At 41.8% G+C, this 20,062-nt stretch overlaps 3 protein-coding genes across 4 annotated transcripts; all 3 read left to right on the forward strand.

The window, feature by feature from the left end:
* The first annotated feature begins 1,275 nt into the window (after window positions 1-1,275).
* Window positions 1,276-8,085, forward strand: LOC116917209 (putative fatty acyl-CoA reductase CG5065). Its single transcript, XM_032922585.2, has 10 exons — window positions 1,276-2,175; window positions 2,594-3,032; window positions 3,771-4,037; window positions 5,233-5,481; window positions 5,557-5,702; window positions 6,180-6,349; window positions 6,428-6,560; window positions 6,627-6,870; window positions 6,944-7,194; window positions 7,268-8,085. Exons 3-10 carry the CDS (start codon window positions 3,837-3,839, stop codon window positions 7,374-7,376), a joined length of 1,503 nt encoding a protein of 500 aa, XP_032778476.1. The 5' UTR covers window positions 1,276-2,175; window positions 2,594-3,032; window positions 3,771-3,836; the 3' UTR covers window positions 7,377-8,085.
* Window positions 8,086-10,346: 2,261 nt separating this feature from the next.
* Window positions 10,347-13,972, forward strand: LOC116917211 (serine/threonine-protein kinase Nek7). The gene is given in 11 exon segments (XM_032922588.2): window positions 10,347-10,669; window positions 10,838-10,939; window positions 10,941-10,961; window positions 11,606-11,724; window positions 12,009-12,115; window positions 12,391-12,440; window positions 12,442-12,473; window positions 12,628-12,675; window positions 12,773-12,845; window positions 13,183-13,296; window positions 13,366-13,972. Coding segments are annotated over 11 exon segments (945 nt in total). The 5' UTR covers window positions 10,347-10,516; the 3' UTR covers window positions 13,492-13,972.
* Window positions 13,973-14,918: 946 nt separating this feature from the next.
* LOC116917210 (putative fatty acyl-CoA reductase CG5065) lies at window positions 14,919-19,718 on the forward strand. 2 transcript variants are annotated; one of them, XM_045169474.1, is made up of 9 exons: window positions 14,919-15,536; window positions 15,713-15,961; window positions 16,072-16,217; window positions 16,391-16,560; window positions 17,949-18,081; window positions 18,179-18,449; window positions 18,570-18,823; window positions 18,962-19,205; window positions 19,283-19,718. In XM_045169474.1, exons 1-8 carry the CDS (start codon window positions 15,342-15,344, stop codon window positions 19,179-19,181), a joined length of 1,638 nt encoding a protein of 545 aa, XP_045025409.1. In that variant the 5' UTR covers window positions 14,919-15,341; the 3' UTR covers window positions 19,182-19,205; window positions 19,283-19,718. The 2 variants fall into 2 exon arrangements, with proteins under 2 accessions (XP_045025409.1, XP_045025408.1); XM_045169473.1 differs by having other exon boundaries at window positions 18,962-19,718.
* The last annotated feature ends 344 nt before the right edge of the window (window positions 19,719-20,062 follow it).

A 20,062-nucleotide genomic window follows, 5' to 3' on the forward strand; every position in this document is an offset into this window, starting at 1 on the left:
TCTGTAATTGAGATGTTTCTTCAGCTAACAGTATAATGAGATTTTCAGTATTTGCCTACGTCTAATCCATTCACTTCACTTGGTGCTTGATCATGTAGGACGTCATTTTTGCTGTCCGCTTTTAAATGGATGCCAGAACATTTTTAGAATAAAAGCACACACTGTTTTGTTAAAAAAAAATGAACCCTAATTCATTTCTTGCTGTCGATTTATGGTTGGTCAAAGGAGGGCAAGATGGAGAGAAAGAAAGTAGAAGGAGAAATGTTGGCTGATGGCATCCAGTATGGGATACGGTGCCAAGAAAGCTATCGGCATGCGATAATTTTCCCTACGTGATTTATTCCGACTGTCATCGTGGAATTGTCAATTCTTTTTTCGGATGAGATCCTTTTGCTTCTTTTCTCTTAGCACGTGTTTTTTGTTTTGTGGTCTGGCTCTATGTTTGTCGTTAGGCCAAATGCGGATAAGAAAATGGTAATATCGTAAACACCTGTTGAGAAAAACAAAAAGAAGGAAGTCGAACGAAGCAAGAAGAGAGAAAGGTGAGAGGCCTCAGGGCTATCTGCCTACTCCAGAGGCGAAGGTAAAAAAAAAAAAAAGAGAAACGAAAGACCGAACCGATATTCAACGTGGAAGAGAAAATATGTTTTGATAAAGAAAAGAAAAAAAAGAAGAAGAGAAAGGCCGAAAAGGAATGAAGAAGAAAAAAAAAAAAAGGAAGAAGAGAAAGAAAGAATTCATATGCCCCCCTTTTTCTTCTCTTCGTCTCTCTCTTGCCGTCTGTTTCGGGCACAGGTATTTGCTTTTCTCTCTCTCTTATTTCGTTCTACGTGTAGCGCTCACACAAGGCGCCACGACGACCTGCAGCAAACGTACGGTACATTGGGCGTGTGGGGTGATGGGAGCGCACCAGGCCTCCTTTCATGGTATCCGAAGAGCACATTAAGCGCGCGCGCTTATAGTTTTGGGCTCTCGTACGATACGAGTGTGCCAACTTTCTTTCTTTCATTTGTTCTCTTGTCTACTCGCTATCTTTACTGTAGTTCTTAATTCTTTTTTCTTCTCCCCCTTCTTTACCTCTGGCTAAAATTGGCCATCCAACGTCCTCCTTTTCTTTCTTTTTTGAATTCTTCTTCGCTGTGTTTTCTTATTCTCTTTCTTACTTCTTCCAGGTTCTTCTCTCTTTTTTTTTTCTTCCGTTCTTCTTATATAATTTTTAGTCGATTCCTTTTTTTTTCGTAGCATCGGGTTGTGGCGTGAGTCGTCTGAACACTAGACTAAGGCAGTTAAGAGCCAGCCCGGGCCGTCGACGGTCACGGTTCATTGTCGATTGTTGTGCTGTCCAAAAACGGTGAAGAAAAATCCAAAAAGCTTGGACAAAACGAAATCAAGAGCGTGAAAAATAAAGAAGGCTATTCAACTGAAAATCAAAGTGAATTCAAACACGTTCATCAATCAAGATTCTTGTCGTCCTTTGTGTTAACAGACAATTACGTAAAAAGAGCGGACGCAAATTGAGTGTTTCAAAAGAGAACAGGTTTTTCTTGATTGTCTGCCTTAATTTGCGTGTTGGACCAATTGGCAGCACGTCAAGTGGGAGGAAGTGAAAAATAGAAAAAAACAAAAACAAAACAAGAACAAAACCACAATCACGGAGGAAAAGTCTGTCGGCGGGATACTGGAAAACAAATGAAAACAGTCCATCCTTTCCTAATGTGGCCAAAGTGTCAGCAAAACATTCGGGCCGAGAAACCGTGATCGATCCTGCTTGGTCCAATAGACCTTCTCCATCTTTCGACCGAGAAAACTAGAACTTAAAAAACACAAAAATCATAAAGAAATAAAAAAACCACCCACCCACACAGGCCTGCCCCTCCCTGCTTTCTTCCTCCTACCTTGCCCACTCCTCCTCATTGGAGAGAGAGGAACTGGGACAAGAGTCGTGCGCCGTGCATTCAGACGACTGAGCGCCACTGACCGAATAGCGCGTTCAGCATACCGCAGTCCCGCCCGCTGCTACCGCAATCGTTCATTCACTATTCGTCTACTACACTTGATCCATGGCTACAGGATCTGTCGGCGGCGTAGGATAAGCTTTCCCTCTTTTCTCCTGCATTGAAAAATTGAGACAAGGCGTAGGCATTCGAGTGAAAACAGTCTGCCATTAAAGAAAAGGTATACCGAAATTGTGGAACAGTTTGGAAAAAGAAAAAGAAAAGAAGCGAAAAGAAGGAATAGAAGAAACAGAGGAACTTTGGGTTTTTGGTCTGGTTGGAATCGCACCTCCCCCCCTATACTTACCTACCTACCTACCTACCTACCAATTTTGTAGTTTTTCTTTCATTCTATCATTCTTTATAGTTTCTCCTTCTTTCTCCCTTTTCTGCCTTCCTCTAAGGGGAAAAAAAAAATGAAAGAAAACGAAGCTTCCAAATAACTTGCCCAGGTGCCCAGTATCCACTACTATCCCTCCTCGTCTCTCCTATCTGTGAACTGCGTCTGTTTTTCTCTCTTTCATTCTTTCTCTTTCTTTCTTCGACGTCACAGATGGTATTAATCGTCCTTCCAAAGCTAAGTTTATTTCTCTCTGCAGAAAAGAGTCGCAGTTCAAACGCAGCTCTCAGTGGTGGACCAGACGCACTCACAGACTCAACACGCCTTCGCGACATTCCAGCCAGCAGAGTTTTACGACGAGGACCGGTCGCAACCAGTAAAAGAAGAGAGGATTGCAACATCGTTTAGTGCCATCCAGCCGATTCCTAATACGTCGTTGTTGGTGTGCGTCAATTTATTTTTTGTTTTGCCTGACCGCTGTGGCCCGTTCCCGCGTCTACATGCGCTCGAGTGCAGTGTCAGTTTCGTGAGTGCACCTACCGGTTGGTGAATCCCCGTACCAGACACCATTTTTTTTTTTTTCACTATAGTTAAACGATCTCACGATCGCTCACGGTCATCGTGAAGGTGGCTCAAGGTTTACTGAAACGAGATAACATTTGATTGGCTGCCAGAAATACAACTTCAACCTTTATAAGGTATGTTTCAGAAAATTTGCATTGCAAGAAATAAACTTGGAATTTACCGACGAGTGCGTAGAACAAAAAAAAATGGGCGTTTTTGTGTGTGTGTGTGTGTGTTCTATCCTTCCTGTCCTTGTGTGTATATATTTTTGTATCTTCTTTCTCTTTTTGACTATGGGGAGAAAAAAAAAAGGAACAAATCCTAAAATTTCAAGATTGATGGCGGGACGGAAATAGTTTGGGGGGGGAGGACAATTTTCAATTCCAGCTGAAAAAAAAGAATACACCCTCTATAGCCCCCCCTCCAATTTGCATCTTCAAGATTCACTCCTTTCCTCCTTTTAGCTGGATTTCAAATCACGTGCTGCACCCTACCTTTTCGCATTGGCATTCCATGTTTGTTCGATTCGTTTCTATCCTTACCCCACCGATTCGTCTTTTTTTTTTTTTTTGCTTACCTCCCCCCTGTCATTTCCTTCCTAGTCGTCATTGTCTGATTTTCCCGACCTTTTTTCTTTTTGCACCTGGCCCGTGATAGTAGATGGATCATCGAGACAGGTCTTGTATGGTAAAGAATTGAATCGTGATTTTCCATTTCTTTCGGCCGCCAATTTCAGCAGGGTTTGATGCATTAGCGAAATTGCTTATTCATCACGATCATATTTGATCTATTTACCTTGTCCTTGTTGAATTTTGGTTTCTTTTCGAATAATTTTTTGTTTTCTATTTGCTGTTGAACGTCTTTGTGTCAAGGTTTAACAGAAAGGTCGGCTGTGTCTAGCGTTCCAGTCAGCCTGCGAATTTTCATTAGCCGCCATCATGGAGACGGAATTATCCAACCTGGTAGAGTTCTACCGTGGCAGAAGCGTGTTCGTCACAGGTGGAACAGGTTTCTTGGGCAAAGTGTTGGTGGAGAAACTACTACGCTCCTGCCCGGATATCAAGGCCATCTATTTGCTCATCCGACCTAAAAAAGGCCAGGATGTCCGCAGCCGAATTGAAGAATTCAACCAACACATCGTAAGAAAAATTTGATTCTTACATTTTTATTTTTTTTTTTTTAAAGAGAAAGCGTTCGTGAAAATGAAATGATTACGTCGGATGTTTGCTACATCGCGGTCGAACTATTGGAACTAGACTCTATATTTGCAGACAGACGGATCTTTGATCACGCAATATCCGCTTTGCCATGGGTGCCGAGTAATAATGGGCCAACCAATTTGGGTAAAGGTGGGGAACGTCTATGGGAAGCTCAAAGAGAAAGTTTGTTTGAAGGGTATGTTAAAAAAAAAAGTAAAAGACGGACGTGGGATGGTGCAACAACAGCACACAACATTAACTGGTTGTCTGGGTTTCGGTGCACGTGCACCCGTTTTCTTTGCTCGCTAGTGGGTTGTTGAGCAAGTCAGTCAGGCAGGTGGATCTCATCCATTTGCAATTTTGTTCCGTTCCATCGAGTTTGCATCACACCCAACAAACGCTTTTCTTTTCTTTCTGTCTGATGAAGAAACACAGGGTACTCGTATTGCTGCAACGCATTCGTTTGCCTAGCAGCAACGTCGCCATGTTGGCCCGTTGCTGCTTTGGATCTAAGTTAGCGGTCGAGACGCGCTTCCCGATGGCGAGAGCTTGAAACGTTGGACGAAACATATGAGGAGGGGAGACTCACATGCGTGCGCAAGACATAATCTTTTTTCGAGATTGCCTCAAGTTTCAACTGCTCAACCGTGGAGCCCCCATTCCGAACGAATGGCGTCATTCGTGCCGGGTTGCGCCGCGAATGCGTCCGGTCATGGCCAAGCGCAAAGAAGGAATTATGGTGTTGTCGATCCCGGTGGCTATATACGTTGCGTGCCTCAAGCTTACGCCCGGGAGAGGGAGAGAGAGAGAGAGATAGGAGTGACCCACTGCACCAGCGAGAATGTAAGAGGAAGCCGTGAGAGAAAGGTTACCGGCGGGCGGTAGAGAAAAGGCCAGAACAGAAAGAATCAAAAGTCACGATGACTCGTCAAAAATTATGCGCACTAAATCACGTGTGTGTTAAAATTCACGGACTCGGGGAGAGGACAAAAAAAATTCATTAAGACATTGTTATAACGTTTTATTTTTTACGATCCAATTTATTCGATTGATTTGAGGTTGTCACTACTAACCAACTAAGCGAAAGCGAATTAGAAAAAAACACACAAATAAAATGAATTGAATGAAATAACAGGTTTTTGAAAATTTACGGCGTGATCGGCCACAAGCCATGGACAAAGTGATTCCCGTGGCTGGCGATGTGACGCTGCCGGATTTTGGTATTTCGCCCGAAGATTTGAAACTCCTTTGCGACTCTGTTTCCATTGTCTTCAACTCAGCGGCCACTGTCCGCTTCGACGAAGATTTGAGGACAGCCGTCGAGCTCAATGTCAAAGGACCACAAAGACTCATGAACGTTTGCCATCAAATGAAACGTTTAGAGGTATACAAACGGCTTGTTCTTCGTTAGTCTCGTCACATGCTAACCAACGTTTGTCTCTTCATTACTATGCAACAGGCTCTCGTTCACGTCTCAACGGCTTATAATAATCTGGACAAAGAAAGTATTGAGGAAATTATTTACCCGACGCCCATTACGCCTCGTAAACTGCTTGAAATCGTCGATTGTTTGGACGAGGACATGCTGACTAGCATCACCAGCAAGTAAGAAAAGAATAAATTGCCTGCTACCCACAGACGCTCAATTATAACGTGCATGAGAAATGACTAAGAGACTCTCTTCGTGTTTTTGATCGCCCTTCTTGTTGTTTATCACATCTCCCTTAAAAGCGAGTCTGACAATGTTTAAATGTTGGGTTTTCTTTTTTCCCACGACAGACGCACGGCAGCTGTTTGAGGCTTTCGCCATTTCTCTCAGTAGATAGTAGCATAGTTAACTAGTATTAAGAATTGCTGGCAGTTGCGACCTAATTGTTGCGTTTTGAGACCGAGGAAGACGAAAAGGAAAGAGCAGAAAGAGGTTTCGACTGTAAAATTTTCTTTTTTGCAAGCGTCAGCTGGTGAAATCAACTTGTAATCGCGGAAGTCACTTATTCACGCATATGGCAGTCAGTTAAAATGACTGATACTTTATGGAGACTTAACAGTTTGTTTTTTTACTTGTCTATATTTTCAACACAGGCTTGTAGGTAAATGTCCCAATACATACGCTTATACCAAAGCCATCGCCGAACAGTTGTTGCGCGAAGAGCACGGCGACATTCCGCTGGCCATCGTCAGACCCTCAACGGTCACAGCTGCCCTGTTTGAGCCCATGCCTGGCTGGATCGATAACATAAATGGACCAACTGGTTCGATATTTTTCATAAATCCTCTCTTTACAATTCATTACAATTGGATTCATTTTGATTGATTTGGAACGTTATCAGGTATAATCGCGGGTGTAGGGAAAGGTTTCCTTCGAGTGGTACGATCCCGACCGGACTTGGTTGGCGATATGATTCCGGTGGAATTCCCCATCCATTTGATGTTGGCCGTGGCTTGGTATACGGCTACTCACAAGTAAGTTGGACACGTACCTTTTCGAAAGTTCACCTTCGATTTGATGCTTGTGATTTATTTTGTTAGATCCAATGAAGTAAAAGTGTACAATTGCTCAACTGGCGATCAAAATCCGCTTAGCTGGGGTGAATTCCGTACCATCGCGTTCGATGCGTGGATGGAAAAACCTGGCGGAGATATCATGTGGTACCCCAGTATCAGTTTTATCAGCGGCGAGTGGAATTACACAATCGCCGCTTACATCTTTCACTACATTCCGGCTTACCTAATCGATTTCCTCGCTCGATTGCTAGGCAAACAGCCTAAACTGGTAAAAGAACCACATCAAAATTTGTGGAAAAAATCGTGAAAATTTTGATTTCATGTTGATTTCACGCGTTTAGGTTCGTTTCTATAGCAAAGCCGATAGGGCTATGGCGTGTCTCAATTTTTACACGATTCGACAGTGGCGGTTCATCAGCGATAATGCTATCCTCCTGCTGGACAAAATGTCGGCTCAGGATCGTGAGATTTTCTACTTTGACGTGCGTCAAATCAACTGGCGGCAATACATCACCAACTACGTGGCGGGTACCAAAAAATACATTTTGAAGGATAACACACCGGTAGAAGAAGCCAAAATCATCATCCAAAGGTTTTTAATCATTTTTCATTGATTTCGGTACGCTCTTTATTTATTGATTCTTATTTATACATCCGATAAAAAGGTTTTATTGGCTGAAAAAGGCTACTCAAGCAATCCTTTTGCTCGTCGTGTTCTTCTTCGGCTTGCACTTGTTCACTTGGATATTTGGCGGCGCACTGCAGGCCACGTAGCCGCTCATTGATATCATTAATCGCTTTTTTTGTGTGTGTAGCCATTGCAATCGTGGTGGATAACCATTCAATTATCATTTATATCAACATTTTTTTTTCTCTCGTCATTATAACCCTCTTTACACACAGTATAGAAACGTAGTATCTCTTCCAACATCCATGAAGTACAGAAAGATGAAAAAATGAAAAATCAGAAAATTCTCAACAAAAAAAAAAGGAAGTGTTAAAAGGAATGAGTAGTTGCACTATATGCAAATAATAGTTTAATTACAGAGCAATGGAAACCAATACGTGCAAGGATATGTGATGACATTGTGTGTATGTGTCGTTTTTTTTTTCATGAATGATTTGTTTTTAATTCCCTCAGTTTTGCCTTATATGGACGGGGGAAAAGAAACAAGATAAACAACAAAAACATTGTCAAAGCCGATCGAGTTCTATATTTTATTTGATTTTGTTTTCATTTGAATTTCGGGCGGTTCTTTTATGATGTCAATGGTCGTCTGACTGCTAAGCGGTTAATTCTCCCATGTTCCCCATGCGCAATTTTTTCTTTATTACACCCCCTACCTTTATTCCTCCTGCAGTTGCCCGTGTTCTTAAGCTGGTGGCTGCATGCAAAAACATTCAAATATCCATATTATTTAGAAATATACATCGCATCTGCTCATTTCACAATAAACGACAATATTGTTGTCTTAGTACTGTACTCAAAACACTTGTCCTACCTGCATTTTTATTTTGGCTATTTTAAATTTCGTTCCATAGCAAAGTGGAAGCCAAGATTCTTCCCGTGGGACTATCCAACAGATGGCGATAGAGGCTACCAAATGATTCTATATCAGCCAAAGATGACGATGATTTTAACGCGAGGCTCGTAACAGTATCAGAACGAGGGCAACCGATAGTCACGTTCTCTAAAAAGAGCAATCAATGACCTTCATTTTCTTGTTAATTGCAAGACCTTGGCCCCAACGTTAACTATATGGTCCTGCTATACAGTATTTTAGGTGCAGGTGTCATCCACTATAATATAAACTCACGTCCATCTCTTAATCAGAAGCGATGACATGGCGAAACGTGGCAAAATATCCTTGGACTTATAGCCATTATGGATGAAAAATACAAGTAATAACCAGAGTCATCGTTACCAAGGTTTCTTGCTTGAAGAAGGTGACCGTCAAAAATGTCTTCATCTTTTCTTTGAAATTTTCCTTTGGACCTCACCAACGTCAAATGGCACATGGTCAAGTCAAGAAACCGCTAAAAAGACGTCGTAGAAATTTGTATGCGTGAAACGAACATTTTTCGCTTCACGACCGGAAGGTTTAACAGATGAAAGCGGCAACAGAGTACTTCCCCAAATCTGTTGCAATAATCTCCAGTTGGGAAAATACGGCGAATTCTAGAAGGTCGTCCTGAATTTGCACATTTCAAAAGAGACTCAGAAAAATTCTGGGGATCTCCCGAGAAAAAAGCTTACCAAGTAAACTATGATTCACAAAATGTTTTTCAGATATTTGCACGTGGTAATCCCGTATCTAGAAAGGCGTGAAGCAATCACGTGTTGAAAGTCAACCACGCAGTCACGCTGATTGATACAACTGACTCAAACCGCGTCGATCACGAGCGATCAAGATTCGATTTTCTTTCCAATTCGGCAGTCATCAATAGATTCATTGAGCAAAGCGAATGAGACAATAGGAGAAAAAAGGATGTGCAAGAACGTCATCAATGGTGAAATGTGTGCATACAAATGAACGAAATAGGAAAGAACTAGCACTAGCAACTCGTTGTAGCTGGTAGCAAACCACATTTTTCCGCTGGGCAAGCCGTGTCGGAGACAAACCACAACCAGCTGGCCTTATCGCGCTTCGTATATCTTTTTCTTTCAATTTTAAACAGAAAATGTCGAAAGAAACAAAAGACTTATGTTAGCGAAAAAAGCGAAAAATGTCAAAACACTCTAATATTCATAAGTGTAATGGCGAAAGTCTGAGGGATAATCACGAGAGTTTCCATTTTTTATTTTCTTTTTTCCTTTTAAATGGTTTACTTTCGCTTCGTTTAGTTCGCGTGTATTTTTCCGATGTGTACCAACTAACCGCAGAACTACGTAACACACCCATACGAGCTGAGCCTCTTTTGGACTTGAACGCCAAAACTAATAGGCCCATTCTTTTCTCTTTTTTTTTTTTATCGTTCTAGTCTCTCTCTTGTCGCGATGCAGTAGCAAAGGAAAGTGAATTAGAGAAAAGGGAAAAGCGATTGCGGGATTGAGGTCATGGCGCACTAGTGGGCTAACCCACTTGCAATATGGTGCGGAATCACCTCCGTGTGGCACAGGCACGCCTCCTTATCATCGCTTGGCATGCATGCACAAATTAATATCAATTCAAAAGTATAGAAAAGACGTCTATTTTGGTCTGATGGATTAGCAGCGGGAAGCCGAAACCACGACACTCCTCGAGCGTTTCACGTCTCGTTCCGCAAAAAAAAAGAAAGAAAGGAAAACAAATATGGAAATGTAACTGGTTTGCTGAAACTGAAGCAACAGGAAACGGAGAGAAAAAACACCTGCAGTAAAATGTTGATATTTTAGATCATGTAAGCGCGGAACTATCTACATCGATACATAATTGTCACCGTACATCTATGGTTATTTTCCTTCGTCTGTCCAGTGTCACGAACAATTGGATCGTTGCGTCATTTCAACGGCTGTTACGATTTTTATTGCGTGAGTCACTTTCGTGCTCAAGTTCATTCGACCGATTTAACAAAATAAAAAGAATGAAATTTCTTTGGCGACGGATTTTTTAAAAAAAATAACTCATAAAATGGGCAACCCGATGGTAGTGACGAAATATCTATGACGTCGTTGGGTTGTTCCACGACGAGACTTATTGGCTTTTCTTTGGAGCCAATTGCGTCCCTAGTTTTACTGTCGAGTTGGCAATTTGTGACGTCACAAGAACAACCGCAAAAGGTGTCATCAGGGGTAATGAACCGAGAATATTGGTCAGTTCGAGGGTGACATCGGTCACCAAACATGTGCTTTTTCTGTCACGTCATCGTCAGCCAATAGACTTTGTTTTATCGTGAAATTACGCATAAGGAAGTTTCTACGTTTGTTTCGAGCCATGGAGAAGAACACTGAGTTTCCGTTACGTCCAAACGATCTGGCACGTGACGTCATTTTGGCCAACGACGACGGTCTACTGGCAGACGAGGACACGCTGTCACTGTCACAGTTTGCTGTGGGTCATGAAATCGGCAAAGGCCAATTCAGTCAGGTACAATTCACAACCCTTGCCCACCATTGCCCCAATGGAATGCTATAGAAAATGAAAATGCAAATGAAATCTAAACACTTTTTGATCCTACGTCTTTTCTCTTTTAACAATTTCTTGGTTGTATTCGTGCTGTGTTTATATTTGAACGTTATTCATCTCAATGGAAAGGTGTATTCAGCCACGTTCCGACCCTGCCCCGAACGCCAAGTTGCAATCAAACGTGTCGAGCTGCTCGAAATGGTCGACTCCAAAGCACGGGCCGACTGCGTCAAAGGAGGTTCAACTGCTTAAAGTAAGAAAACATTTTAGTTTTTAAGCATTTCCTTGTCACATATGCCTGCCGTGTAATCAGAGAACACCCCTCTACCATCCAAAATAGGCTACAATGTTTGGTCTAACGGGATATTGACACACAGTCGCGAGTCTGAAAGACTCTGACGGCGGCCAAGAATCTTAGCTGAGATAAGATTTTTCTTTTTTTGTGGAAGGGTGTTGCGTAAGGTCCGACTGGGTTTTTTTTTGCTCACCAGAGCCTTTCGTGGCCTTTTAAAAACAGTTGAGATTAATTTTTGAATTCCTGTTTGGTATTTTGTTAATTTATTCGGCATCCGGTTTGAAAACGCAAACAAACAAGATGACACAGCAACATAAATACGATTAAACTATAAGTGGAAAATGTGGTTGATGGTACAATTTAACTGTCTCTGTTACGTAATTAAGTAAACAAAAAAATAACCAATAGGCAAGAGACAATTGTTAGAGAAGCATAAGGGATGGGTCTAGTAGAAAATGTGGCTGGTAACGCGTGTTTAGCATTTCACGCACTGATTCGGATGGCAACTAGACTTTTGTTTCTTCGTATTTTCTACTTCCCAGTCTACCTTTCTCTATATCGAAATTCCAAAACAAAAACAACTTTCGGTTTGTGTGTTATAGCAACTGAAACATCCGAATGTGGTGCGCTACTTGGGTTCGTTCGAAGAAAAGCAATCCGGCCAGCTGCTGATCGTGCTCGAGCTAGCAGGTGCGGGAGATTTGGCCAAATTTCTCTTCAGGTCCGTCTGTGAAGTCTTTCTATGTACATTTTTATTTCCCATCAGAGATAAGATATGCCTATTATTACTAAATGGTGTTAATCTTTTATCTCTCTTTATGGGATCTGATTCTTGTGTGAAGGGAGTTTCAAATTGGAACAAGGGCATCGATAGCTGCGCGGTGCCTTTTTCGTTGCTTTTTTCGCTTTGTCATGTGTGTTTTTTTTTTGTTTTGTTTTTTTCTCTTTTTCTTTTTCTTACATGACGCTTTTGGCTTTTTCTTGCCTCGCAATTTTTTTCAGCAGCTGTCAACGTAACTCCAGACTTATGACAGAACCAGCCATTTGGCGATTTTTCGTTCAAATCGCTTCGGCCCTCTCACACATCCACGAAAAACGAATCGTTCACAGAGGTAAAACAAAGATATTTATTTAACTGCAGATTACCATATTATCCTTTAAAATGATGTTTGTAGTTTTAAGCGTCACTCAAGGTCAGGTATTGATCATGCACCGGTTACAACGTGTGCAAACCGGTTTGTGGTTCTTAACACGTTTAGCTGTACAAGGGGGGGCAATGTTCTCTGTGCGTTTTATGTTTGCTCCTCTTCGGGGAAATGCATCATTTTTTGTTTTTGTTGCAACAACGTGTGTTTTAACTTTCATGTTAATACGATATCGTTTGTAGACATCAAACCAGCCAATGTCTTCTTAACTTCGGATTTGACCGTGAAACTGGGGAGACTTGGGTCTTGGACGCTTCTTCAGCAGGTAGGATTTTATATTATGTAAATATAGAGGTTTTTCCCCTTTTTTTTACTAAACATTTACGCCTCTGCTGCGGAATGGCAATTCGATGATTTTGTTTTTCTTGTTGGTATTCCCCTTTTCCCCGTACGACAACAACATTCATTTCGTTGCCTAGCAAAACATTTGCAGCGCATTCGCTCGTCGGAACTCCATATTACATGAGGTAAACTTAACATTCTTTATTTGCACGTAGCATTCTTGGCTTTTTGGCTACACCATGCTCTTTTTTTTTCTTTTCTTGCTTTTGCACATGAATCCAGCCCTGAGCGACTCAATCAATGCGGCTATGATTTTTCTTCGGACATTTGGTCACTTGGGTGTCTTCTTTATGAGGTTGTGTATAATTTTATGATATAATAGCCGTATATTCAAGTGATTTAATAAGCATTTTATTTTCTATGCTTACTAGTAAATAAAATGCACTGGGCTGATAAAAAATGCCGTACTACATTAATAATTGTAGACGGATACTATTGAGTCAGCTCTGCCATTGTTTAGTTCTTACTAGTCACTGAAACTGAGAACATCCGAGGTTATTGCGGCTACCTGTCCTCGTACTCATACAAGGCTTTCATTGTATTTTTAAAATATTAAGCACCGTCATCCTGTACCTTTAACTATAAAAAATTGTGTATGTCAATGTCATTATTGGGCATTCTAATTTTCTTAGATGGCAGCACTCCAACCGCCTTTCAATTGTTTTAAATCCAACTGGAACGCACTTCGCCAAAACATCGAACGCTGTGAATACCCACCATTGCCATCTGATCGCTACAGCGATGACGTAAAGCCTCCGTCACTTTTGTTTTTCTTCTCTATCCTGGTATGTTGAAATCATTTTTCGCCATTTCAGATGCGATATTTGATAGGATCCTGTTTGCAACGCGCTCCTACCGAACGGCCAAACGCCCTTAAAGTGTTTCGTATTGCCAAAACACTTCATCTGCAATCGTCAATGGATAAAATCCCAGGTAGCTGATCCATCATCTCGTCGCCATAGTTCGTGAACGAGATCTGGTATTTTCGAGAAAATCATTTTCCACTCGCAGTCGTAAACTGTTTTTCGTGGGAGATGTGGCGTAGAATTTGAAATAGTCCATCACAATGTCAAACATCCTTCTCGTGCAAAAAAACAAACAACAACAGACGGTAAGCCAAAGCTTTCTTGATGTGGTCATGGAAAATGAGGTGAAAGCTCGAGCGGATTAGTTTCTCCGTGTCTTGTTCCGAATGTCCATCCACAGTGAGTAGTTCCGTACCGCACGATTTCCTGATTTACGATCTCTATCGGTCTTCGTATCGCTTGTTTTTTTTTTCAAACTTCATGTCATTCTTTGTTTTATTATTATTTCTCCACGCGTTCCACACTCGTATTATGTCATTTTACGGAAAGGCAGATGCGCTATAGCGCTCAGCTTGTTTATATTTATGCTGTATATTATTATATGAGTTCTTCCATCTTGCACGGACTCCTTCAAACGCAATGGGCATTCAAATGGAAATAGAGAAAAGAGAGGATGTTCTAGTGTGCTGAGCATTAATGACGTATCCGGCTGGTGCTATGTCTTGCACAAAGGCAATAGTGGACTCTGGTTAACAGACCACATCACCCAGCCTGGTCGTGATCCCTCCTTTTTACTCGCTCAACTTATCCAGAAAGACACGCATGCGCGAGAAAACGAACCGTCTGCGGTGTGTTGATGAGGGTTTGGTGGTGTGGGCGGCCCAGAAGATTCACCCATTTCTCCAGGTGTATGCCTTAACTTTTATGTTGTTTTTCGGTTAACTTTTTAATTTTATTTATAACTTTTTGTTCACTGTCCTTTTTCTTTCTCTTTCCTTCTTACTGCCGTCTAAGGAAGCTCCCTTTGTTTTCCAAACAAGAGGGTAGGACTCAACAAGAAAAAGCCATACGGGAAAAAATAATACTTTCATCCCTGAGGCCGTGTTGGCCGTTGCGGTGAAATTCCAGAAGAACAAGAACAAGAAAAAAAAGAAGAGGAGGAAGAAGAAGAGATGGAACAACTCCGAGGGGCGGCTCCGGCATTTCGAAGAGACCTTTCCCTTATTTCGATTTTCTCGCATAGGTGTAGGCTATATGTGCATTGTATACTGCCATATGTATGTATACGCATATACTAAGTTATCTTTTTTTCTTTCGGATTTTCGAGTGACCCCCAGGTTTTCCATTTTTCACTCCCCCTGCTGCTGAGCTGCCTTATAGCGATACTCTCTTTATCTCTCTCTCTCTCTCTCTCTGTTCCTTTACGGTTTTGTGGTGCTCACCAAAGGATCAGCCTACTCGGTTGGGGCGTGTGTGTGTCTTGAATGGGCGAAAGAGAGACGATGTACCAGGGCAACGTTATAAGTAGGTGGGGACACACTGGTTACTATCCCAGACAAGACGGGTACTCTCTGCAGGTCACATGCACGCTCCTTAGACTCTCCCGAAGGAAGACAACCTAACCTTCTGCGTATCGGTCAACATCTAGTATCAATTCAGTTTATTCAGCATTAGTTTCTTCGAAAAGAACGCGCACACACACAAAGAGTTGTGATTTTACGTTTTAACACCGTGAGTTGATTACATTATTATTACGTATTGGTCGTGATGTGAAGTGTTCTGCTTGATTTTCGTAAACTAAACGATATCTACAGTCTGAGAAAACCTGCGTATTGCGAAATTCAAGGCTGCCAAACGGTGTGCGTTCAAGTGTTTATCCGTTACGTAACGTTACTCACCTTGCATTATCCCGCCACTCGTTTATTTCTTTTATTTTACGTCATCATTTTGAAACGCGGGCAGCAGTCTGCAAAAAACGATATAACATGGAAGAATCGAGTATCGCCGAGTTTTACAAAGGTCGATCGGTGTTTATCACCGGTGCGACAGGTTTCATGGGTAAAGTGTTGGTGGAAAAGCTGCTCCGCTCGTGTCCCGGAGTCGATCAACTCTACTTGTTGATGAGGCCTTCCAAGGGCAAGGACGTCAGTACTCGCCTACGCGAATTCATTGATAATCAGGTACGTTTAACTAACACAGAAAAAAAAAAATGATTGTAGAAAGCAATTTTCACTTTTTACTCTCTCTGCTGGCGCGTGAATTTCGTGTTTATCCAGCACACTGTTTTTTACACTTCGTGTGATCTTAATATTTTTTCTTCTCGTCTACTCCATTGTCCTCTGCCTCTGTTGTATAGGTGTTTGAAAACCTGCGCAACGAACATCCGGAACAGTTAAAGAAAATTGTTGCCGTGGCGGGTGATGTAACCTTTCCCGGATTCGGCCTCTCATCCGAAGATATGCAGCTCATTATCGACAATGTGTCGATCGTTTTCAACTCAGCCGCCACTGTTAAATTTGATGAAGAACTCAAAACGGCTGTTCAGCTCAACGTCAAAGGTCCAAGAGAATTATTGGCCATTTGCCGTAAAATGGAAAAACTACAGGTGTGAACATCTTCTGACTGTTTTATTGGATGGATGAGCTTTCAGACACTTATTGAGTAACAATGATTCATTTCTGATTGTTTTTTTTGTTTTTTTCGTACTTCCCGTAGGCGGTCGTTCATGTTTCGACTGCGTTCAACAATCTGGACCGCGAAGAGTTGGACGAAGTGATTTACCCCGCCACCATCGACCCCATAAAATTGATTGAATTGATTGACTGCCTTGACGATGGACTCGTCCGAGCCATAACGAAAGAGTATGATGCGTTACATAAAATCACAAAATGTTTATATAAGCCTGAAACAATCGTAAAGAAGTCGATATGGCGTATCGAAACGATTGCATGCTTCGCTTGTGAAAGCGATGATGTTATAAATAAATAAGAAAAGAGAAAAACAAAATAACCGGTTTGATTCGTTGCTGATTTAGGTTGGTCGGCCAGTGTCCCAACACTTACACTTACACGAAAGCCCTGGCCGAACAGCTCTTGGAGAGAGAATGTGGTGACATTCCACTAGCGATCGTTCGACCATCGATCGTCACAGCCGCCGAGCATGAACCCCTTCCGGGTTGGGTCGACAATCTGAACGGGCCAACAGGTAAGGTTCGTTTTTGTTTTTCTTCCAGTGTCAGAGTTCAGTGTCCCTCAACCCCCCAGTCCCTCGTTGTTGATATTGTTCAGCCCTATTCCAGCTCTCTTCTCGAAATACGTTTCGAGCTTCTCTTTTTTCTTTTAGTTTGTTCTTTTGTCTCCTCATTTTCATTCTTTCCCACACCACCGTTTCACCACACGAGAGGGTAGAGAAACCCGGTAGTGGAGGGTTTATCGGTGAAGATAATCTCACAAAAAAAAAGCCCCAGGTCCGGGATGCCAATCAATTCCGAATGGCGGTTATGGTAACCAACAGACCCACCTTTCCCCTCTTGTTGTCCGTCAGCTAACGGATTGCTGGATCCTTTTTTCGATCCATTTGGCTTCTTGTAAAAAAAAAAATAATAATATTTCAAAAAATGTCTTCGTCGTGAGCCCCGTCGCAACCAGCAAACTTCACGGAAGCGGACCGCTAGAGAGCTGAAATCGGTAACGGTAATGAAGGCCGCCCATCTCGCTTTCCAACCGTCAGGCGAAGAGGCCGCATTTGCCCTGAAGGGACCACCTTTTTTCTCTTTATTTTTTCTTTATTTTCTTTTCCCTTGTTATGTTGGTTTTTAATTTCAAACCAACTTTTTTTAGCATGTAAATGTGCGCATTTTATTTTGGGATTTGCTGTCGAAACTTTCTACTCTGCAGTGCTAAATTAAGTAATAGTTAACGAATAGCGAGGTGCGGGTTCCCGGATTTTGCGCATTTGTTTTTAGGGACGACTTGCGTCCTTGTATGAATTTTGCCGTCTTTTTTACACAAAAATGATAAAGTACATATACAGAAGAGAAATTTGCCACGTGTGCCGCTGTCCGTTTTCATGAATTAAAACCGAGTGATTCAAAAATGATTTACATGATGGGAAGGACTGGACTATGGCCCTAGCAACACATTTGATGATAGCCGTAACCGACAAAAAGAGAAACAAACGACTGGGAAGATAATTTAGAAACCGAGAGTTGAGAAAAAAAAAAGGATAAAGTCTTAAGTTGCCAAACTTTCACTCGTCGCTGTAAATTGTTACTCATCGTTTGAATGCCCGTCGAAATTACGTAGGAAACAAAACACTAGAGTACATGTCCATTCAAGTGCTGCTCGTTTTCTTCATAGACTACGGAAGATGTTTCCCTTTTTCTTTTTGCTCACTGTTTGAGGTAGTATCAAGTGGAATTGGATGCGAAGACGCATCACGTTTAATTTTTAACTTTCTCCTTCTAAATTTTGTGTCCTCCTTCAAGTTCTGCGTCAAATGTTTTAAATAACTTTCGCTTGGGTTCTTTATAGCCATTTTATCGATCCATATTTTGCATTGCTCATGAGTCGATCTTTCTATTTCACCGTTAGGATTCGTCTCCGGAGTCGGCAAAGGTTTCATTCGCACTTTCAAAATCAACTCTCAACTGGTTGGGGACATCATTCCTGTCGACTACCCCATCAATCTGATGATTGCTGTCGGTTGGCACACGGCCATTCAAAAGTAAGAACCAGTTTGTGTGCAAAATGTTTCCTTTCGCTAATTCGATAGCTGTACGAAACCTTATTTCTTGTTTTCGTTCTTTTTTGCCCATACATAGTAGGCGTTTGGATAAGACCAGCGGAATTCCCAAGAAGATCGAAGTCTACAATTGCTCGACTGGACAGAAGAACCCTCTAACGTGGGAGATGTTTCGAGAGATCGGCTTCAAGTATTGGCTCAAGTATCCAACTGTAGAAATGATGTGGTATCCCAACTGCAGTTTCACCAAGAACAAAACGGTGCACAAGATTGACCAAGCCATTTCCCATTACCTACCCGCCTATGCCTTAGATTTAGTGGCCCGTCTAACTGGCAAACGTGTCAAATGGGTACGTGACTTGCTTAGATTTGTTTGCATTACGTAGAGTCTTTTGGTGTGTGCGTTTCAATTGCCGTTACGGGACTTTGACGTTTTATTTGATTTTGCTTGGAACCTTTTGACGGTTTAGGTGCGTTTATACGATCGCGCACATCACGCCATCTCCTGCTTGGATTTCTTTATGACTCACCAATGGCGATTTGTCAGCGAAAATCAAATTCGTCTTCTCGACTTCCTGTCGGAAACTGATAGACGCACCTTCTATTTTGACGTCCGCCAAATCGACTGGAATACGTACATCGGAACGTACGTGGCTGGTGCCCGCCGTTACATTTTGAAAGACGACCCTAGCACACTACCAGCTGCGAGGAGAAACCTCAAAAAGTAACGTTGCTTTTCAAGTTCAAGTTTGTTTCATACCCGTTAGAAAAAGAAACTAGTAACAGTTGTAGTAGCCAAACGGGTTTCGCCCGTCATTCAACGGTTTCATTCATTTATTTTCCCGTTTTCGCATTGCAATAGGCTTTACGCAGCAAAAATGCTGCTCCGTCTGACACTGCTGGCCGTCTTCGTTTTAGTCTTGTCGTACCTGTGGCAGCACCTTTCTTCGTGGGGAAGCACCATTCCTGGCGAATATATGGCCAGCGATAACATCACTTTTCTCCATCTGCAGAGCGAAGTGGAGAAGGAAACAAGCAATCAAGGCATCAATCCTTATCTAACGAGCGGCATCAAATCCTAGCTGCATTCCTCTTTTTCTTTCCGCGTATGTTTTTCCTCTTTTTTTTTTTTTTGTATTTTTTGTTTTTGATTTTTTCTGTTTTTGTTTGGCAAAAATGTCAGACTTAATTTCATACTATTTTGACGTGTTTTCCGTCACAAGAAATCTCGACAAAAGAGTATATTATTGTTACATAACTTTATATCTTGGAGACAGCCGCAACGGCAGGTCTAGCAAACTGAATACGGACACAGAGAAGTGGACGTTGGGCAGATTTAATTTTTTACTTTCACGAACCATCTATGTAGCCGGAACCACCTGCACAGTCTCTTTTCAAAGACTGTGTGACTCTTTGTGCAAAACCAAATTCATCGAGCCATGGTCATAAAAAAGGACCTTTTTTTTTAAAGATATCCTTGGCTATAGCTGATATGACAACTCGCTGTATTATTATTCAATAATCTTTACTATCCATGTAGGCTCGCTGATTGTTTCGTTTTTCTCCCTTTTTATTTCTGTAAGAAAACATCCTACAATACAATAATTTTTTAAAAACTACAATACATTACTCATTCTTTAGTTAATATATGTGATTGGTACAAATAAGAACAACATGTTGTTGATAGCAGGCGCAAAGGTGGTGAATAATGCATTCTACTTTAACATGCGCAACGTGCCCTCGCCGTAGGATACATCAAAGTCTGGCGAGTTCACCCTCTCTTCGTCGGATCGCGTCCGTCTCGAAGTTTTGAGTTCACTTTTCCTTTAGACGTCCAACAGTTTCGAGAAGGAGGGACAACAACAACAGAATACGGCGAGTAGCAAAGTTTCTACGATCACTTTCTCCCAGCCGTTTACAAACGGAGACCTTCTTGATGGTTTCAGTATAGTTCGTGAAGCGA

The sequence above is a fragment of the Daphnia magna genome, linkage group LG2 (genome assembly GCF_020631705.1).
Source record: "Daphnia magna isolate NIES linkage group LG2, ASM2063170v1.1, whole genome shotgun sequence".
NCBI classification, from domain to species: domain Eukaryota; kingdom Metazoa; phylum Arthropoda; class Branchiopoda; order Diplostraca; family Daphniidae; genus Daphnia; species Daphnia magna.